Genomic DNA, 6,263 nt, shown 5'->3' on the forward strand with positions numbered 1-6,263 from the left:
GTATCACAGCCTACAAGGCATTTATTTCTGTATTCAAGACGTGAACTGGTGTAGTAAAGGTGACACTAGGTGGTAGACTGGTATCAATTACCGACATGGCAACTACACTCATGGCTTCCATATTGGGGCCACTTTTACATTAGTTACAACTATCTAACTAAATTTTTAGTTTCACTTCTATAACTACAGTCATGGCTATCTGGCTAGTGTCACTTCTACAAGTACAACCATTAGCCTACAACACGACATATCTGCCCATTTTGGTACTTTCTCGTCATGTTCACCATCTCCGAAGAAAAAAAATCCTTTTTTTTTTAAATCAGACGAAAATTAATGCGCGCCTGATGTCATCCATAAAATTTACTTGCTGTGGCCTAATCAAATCAGTTACGGGTAAAGCAGTCATTCTCTGTTGAGGTGATCATGAAACATGATGCTTTTGAAGTACCGGTAACTTGTGGTATAGGAAATGTGGCTTCACTACAGCTCCGTTTTATTTTCTAAAGCACGCTGGGATACCCCTATTCTTCTCCACAAGCTCTAGAGTGCTGGATTCTTTTACGTGCAAAGGTTTGACCCTTCTGTCTGAAGCTCCCACATACATGGGGCCGCTGACTTAACGTCACCATCTGAAATGTCAAATGCAATCCTTTACAAGTATGGTCTTATATCAATTCACCTTGAACTTCACGTTTGGTAATGAACACACATCCTCCAACGCACAGTCCCCAACGGCGCTAGCTAACCGCCAATTGGGCTAGCTAGCGCTGTGGGGGACCTGCGTAGGAGGATATGAACACTCTGAAGAACATATCATAAGGTGGTATCTCACTGCATTTGGGGCACCGGTGCGGCAGTGCGGGGTTTGTTCACTGTGGCACTGTGTTATTTTCACCAATTTTTTTATAATCTAGATATTGTGTAATACGTAAAAGTAGGACTTAGAAGACAACAAAATACACATAACGTAAGAAAATTTGTACTTTATCTCTAAATCCGTTGAGTAATGTTTCGAACTCTGCAGTGCCGCACCGGTGACCCAAGTGCAGTGAGATACCACCTTGAGTTACAAAACATCCACAAAATTGACATGAGACACAAGTGTTTACTACCATTTTATTATCTGAGAAATTTAAACTAAGTTGATGGTACCTAAAGAGACCCATACAAAAATTGACTTCTGGAATGTGGATCCCATCACTTGGCAAGGTTCGTTGCAAAGGATCTAATCATCAACATTATTTATGAGATATGAAATTCAAGGAACTTTATTTCGTTTACAATCTTATTTGTACGAGTTACATTTTTTGCCTTCTTTTCATGAAATATTTGAGACCGCCTTGTACGCCACTTAATGCTGATCTTTCTTAGCACAGGAGAAAAAAGAACTTGAAAAATACCAAGTTTTAGAAGTTTGTGGTTTAAATGAGACAAGCTCTTTGCCAAAATGAGACTGTCAGACACAACACAGCAGTTCAAAGATGCATACTTTTACACTCAATATCTTATAACAGGTACACGGTACTCAAAGAAAAGCCCCACTATTGTCCAGTATCAATCCATCGAACATGGTTTTACTTAAGTACAACAAAGGCGAAAAATCAAAGATAAACTTCCTGTTATTTTCTTTAAGAAATTTCCAGTCCATGACCAAACTTTTCTTGATGACCTTAGTTTACAAAATATGTGCCATTTTCTTCACGCTACTTCCTAGTGAAACAAAATAATACAGCCAGTCAACAGATACACTACTGTGCATATTGAACTGCTTTTACAAAAAGTGTGCAGTTCTACATGAAACAAAAATAGAGGATACAAAAAGGAGGACTTGGTACAAAAAAGGCCCTTGCTTCTGTCTGGTTGGTCTATCATCGCCTTCTCTGGAAAACATTGCCTCTTCCCCGTCCGCGACCCCTGGCAGCTGTAGGTCACAAAGAAGATGTGTGTGTGAAACTAGGCACTACAGAAAACTAGTACATGTACATAATGTACATACCTATTTCAGGGTTCGAAATACCCCCTTGCATATGCAGGTAAAACTGGAGCTGTGCAGGTATTTCTGGTGTCTACCTGCACCTAACCTGCACTGGTCCATGTACTAGGTTCTATACATAAATATCCTAATGGTGTAGGTGCATGCGGATTGTTATTAGCTGCATTGACTCTTACCACCTATAAAGTATAAAAGAAAAAAATAGCAAAGGTTCGTGGACAATTTTAGTATTATCCATACTTCCTAATTCAGAGTGGTTCAGGTAAAATTTATCTGGTGCAGGTAATTTTCAAATGCCATCTGCACCATTGCAGGTATGCAAAAGAAAGTATTTCGAGCCCTGTATTTGTTTACGCCATGACGATTGAAGAATCAGGACACACTTGGAAAATAATGTATGTCCAGCCTGTTGTATACAAAAACACATGGAACTGGCGTACATGATTGTGTAATTGGTGTAGTTTGTCCTGCAGATTGTGGCTTTCACTTTGAGTTTTTGAAGTAAAAAAAAAACTGACAAGAAAAAGTACAAGCTGTGATAATAGACAAACAGGTACATGTTCAAAACTGACGAGTATATATTTGACAACAACATGCATTGATGACACATTACAGTACTACATAGAAAAGTTTTCAAAATCATAATGTTATTAAGCATGTTACCTTGTGCTCTGAGGATGGCAGACTTGCCCATGGCTGCCTTCTGTCCCTTCTGTTGACTCTTGAACATAGGAGCGTTCTTTAACATGTCTGGTAATATCATGAACCTGATTTTGCTGCCACGGATGAAAACGTGCTCCAGCTGTGGGTTGAAAGGAAAACAGAACGTCGGGTTCAGACAATTCAAATTTTCTTTCTAGTAGTAGTACTACCTGTTTTATACTTGAGGCATAATTTCAAATCAGAAGTTACTCAATGAATTATCAGGAGCACAATAGACCCCTTTGAACCACACTAACTGCTTTCATCATAGGGGGGATTTTACTTACAGACCTCAACATCATCACACTTGTCCGTAAACAAAGAACATGTTAGAGAAAGTGTTTGCACGACCCAGAGGAAGCAGGTGTTCGACTACAATCTCCGCATTGACTGCTTTACAACAGGTAGACCGTAAGTACCAGAAAGACCTCTTTATCAGTATTTTACGCAAGTGGTGAAGGGGAACAGCCAAGTACATTATACTATAGCGATATTTTCGTATTTTCCCAGAACTTTCATATTTTCCCAGAACTATCGTAGAGTGGAATTTCTGGTTAGGTTTAAAGATCACTTGCAGATAGATGTGCAAAAGTTAAATGTGGTGGGTCGTTCAGTGTAATATAACTACCAGCTGCTTGCATGCTGCAAAGCTGGTGTGTTATGCTGAAGGTCGGTTATACTGTACCGGCTATATAGATACAGATATGGAAATGTCTGACCGCATGTGTGCCGGTGTTAGGCAGTCCACACAAGTGAATACTTGCGATATGGCGGGCCTCTTTCATGATACCACCACCAGTGGCTGGATTGAGCAACTTAAGGAATAAGATTCCATTTTTCCTAATATCTTTGCTCAAGATTAATACGATATCCAGACATACACGGATGGAAATGAGATTCTATTTTTTTCTAATATCTTTGCTCAATCCTAAAACGCTATCCTGACATCCATGATACTAGTTACCGTTCTAAGAGGTCAACACAATGTTGGTTACCTGTGCCACACGTCCATCCCTGTAGGTGACTGTGATGTTGGCCATCTGACAGTTCATGTTGTCTTCTGCTTCCACCAGTTTCCCTCTGTACACCTGGGATCATATGGAAAGCAAAATATGTTACTGTAAATGCATTAAAGTTTGCAGGGATTTGATTTCGCGGTTGCGGGAAAATGGACTGTTCGCGGTGGTTTTAAGTTCGCGGTAGCAGTGGCACCATACACTGTAGTCTCTAAATGCCATGGAAAAATGTTAACGGTAATTTTAAGGCAACGCGAAAACCGTGAACATAAAACAACCGTGAAAATATCTGCATTTACAGTACTAGTATTATTTTCACTCAGGCAATGACGTTGATGACAAAGTAGTCTAGCACTTGCAAATGATGTGACATGAAATGAAATACAAAGTCGTAGTGAAAATTGGTTTCAATTATTTTAGTATCATATATTATTGATTATATTAGGGACTAGGTTGGTAGGTAGCAGTATTATTGATTCATGTTGATATATTGTGCTATGACTTGTGAGGGTGATTCATTTCAAATTCAAGACTCAGTATCACAACATACAAAGACAAATATCAGGGAACAAAACTATATATTCACAACTTGTATTTAGTTGTATGTTTTTTAACAGTTTGAGCAAAAGAACCCAACACATATAACTGTTTTTGCAGGAAAGCACGGGTATAAATTTTTTCTGTATTCAACTGTTGAACTAGTATAGACAAAACCACAAATTATGCACCCCTTCATAGTTACATTTTGCTTCAACTTATCTAGAAACAGTACAGCTGAATAAAGTAGTTTTTGTTCTTCCAAAAAGTAAAATAAGACAAAGACAAGCTGTACAGCAAAATATGCAGCACGTGTGCCCCCCTCCCCACCACGCGCTACTCACCTCGCCTGTTGTGGTCTCCAGTGTGACAATATGGCCCTCTGCTTCATGCAGAACCTTGATGGGGACCCCGATAGACATTCTGGCTTCTTAAAGACGTCTAACTGTCTTCAGGTGAGTGGGAAATGGAGGATCTTCTGTGTTTCTGGTCACGACCAAAATGGCGGAAAACGTCGGATGAACGCCGGGACAGTGCGCATGCGCTAACTTGTGGGTCCGTAGGGAGAGACCATGAGGCCTTCAGGGGGTGTAAAATAATACGCCTGCTGACTATTATAAGAAAAACGTCAAAATTATTACAATCTATTGTATGTTAGTCCGATATTGTACTGTCACATGCTAAAACATAGATATTCAATATAATAATATCATATCCTGTTCATATATCCGGCGCCTACGTAGGCCAATTCATTTACAACGCTTGCAAAAATGAGACAAATTATGCTATATTGACATAATGATCTGAAGTATTATTTTTTATGACGATATTAACTAGATTGTTTATACTAGTACTGTTAAATTAGATTAGATTAGTTATTAGATATTTGCAATAGTATATAGTTCAACTCCCATATATATACAGATTGCCATACATTGTACCTGTTACAATTGTCGCGCAATAAGTTCTATCTATCTATAAACATTTGTATCTTAATACATATTCAGAGACTAATGTATGCAACAGGTTGAAATTCTACTCGCTTTTAAAGACGGAATATGAATGTTTCGTGCTATTCAAGTACTGGAATTTAGGGAAAATATCTCGTATAGAATCGAAGAGATCAATTCTCTCGTTGGTGTCAGTTAATGTAGATCTACGGTTCACCGTTGATAAATAGTCTGGAGATAGAGACCGATATGCGTGCAATGCGGTTAACGAACTCCATACAAAGTTTCTTTTGCTGTTTCTATACCCCTGAGGTGTGCTCTTAGTCTATAAGAATCTGAATGATGATAACTTGGTGCAGTAACGGATTGTGTATACATATAATTGGTCTGGTACATGACGTTTCAGAGCTCTTAAAACGATTTGACTCATTCATGCAATTGTTATATTCATCAATAGGGTTGTTTAACTGACCAAAGCCTGTTTTGTCTGGAATGGGCTCTTTGTTTATGTATAACCACATGTGTGATCATAGCGCAGCAGTAAACAAGCACTCAGACTAGCAAAACTATTGTTCAGTCAGTTGGCTGAACAGGCAAAAGTGAATCACCAAATCACAAGTGAGACCAACGATGATTGTTGTGAGCGTTGCAGCGAACTAATATTAAAGGTATTTCTGGCTTATTCTGTGGCCATTTCGTTTCTGTAGGAGATACACATAGTATCTCTATGCCAGCTCTTCCCACTGTACGCCACACATGTACTAGCGTATCTTCCAACAAACTTTTAAAAAGTCGCCAGAGTGAATACCTGTGATACCTGCAAAGCCGATCAAGAAAAATGACTTATGTACATGCAGCTTGCATGGTAGATAAAGGTTTCGCAGTCTAGTTTTTGTTTAATGTTTTGTTGTATGATTTGGGGTGGGTGTGCAGGGACCTGTGTTCGACTGTACAGTTCGTGAGCTCGCCACTATATATCTACGGACGGTGCTAAGAGTGTTGCCCGCCCGCCCATTTAATAATTGTAGGGATTTTGTGGGATCGGTCCTAAATAAACGCTAGCGG

General features: G+C 39.1%; 1 protein-coding gene across 1 annotated transcript; it reads right to left on the minus strand.

Annotated features, from left to right (window-relative positions):
• Nucleotides 1-1,106: 1,106 nt before the first annotated feature.
• On the minus strand, nt 1,107-4,800 carry LOC118408433 (small nuclear ribonucleoprotein Sm D3-like). The gene is made up of 4 exons (XM_035809246.1): nt 4,593-4,800; nt 3,691-3,783; nt 2,657-2,795; nt 1,107-1,921 (listed from the first exon to the last, which is right to left on the minus strand). Exons 1-4 carry the CDS (start codon nt 4,668-4,670, stop codon nt 1,869-1,871), a joined length of 363 nt encoding a protein of 120 aa, XP_035665139.1. The 5' UTR covers nt 4,671-4,800; the 3' UTR covers nt 1,107-1,868.
• Nucleotides 4,801-6,263: the final 1,463 nt, after the last annotated feature.

Source organism: Branchiostoma floridae, unplaced genomic scaffold (assembly GCF_000003815.2).
Source record: "Branchiostoma floridae strain S238N-H82 unplaced genomic scaffold, Bfl_VNyyK Sc7u5tJ_1584, whole genome shotgun sequence".
NCBI classification, from domain to species: Eukaryota; Metazoa; Chordata; class Leptocardii; order Amphioxiformes; family Branchiostomatidae; genus Branchiostoma; species Branchiostoma floridae.

Bases quoted from the DNA above. Each gene is read 5' to 3' on its own strand.
- LOC118408433 (XM_035809246.1), bottom strand. From the start codon at position 4,670: ATGTCTATCGGGGTCCCCATCAAGGTTCTGCATGAAGCAGAGGGCCAT. The intron at 3,784-4,592 runs GTGAGTAGCGCG...ATATGATCCCAG, and splicing joins TGGAGACCACAACAGGCGAG to GTGTACAGAGGGAAACTGGT. The intron at 2,796-3,690 runs GTAACCAACATT...TTCAACCCACAG, and splicing joins GGGATGGACGTGTGGCACAG to CTGGAGCACGTTTTCATCCG.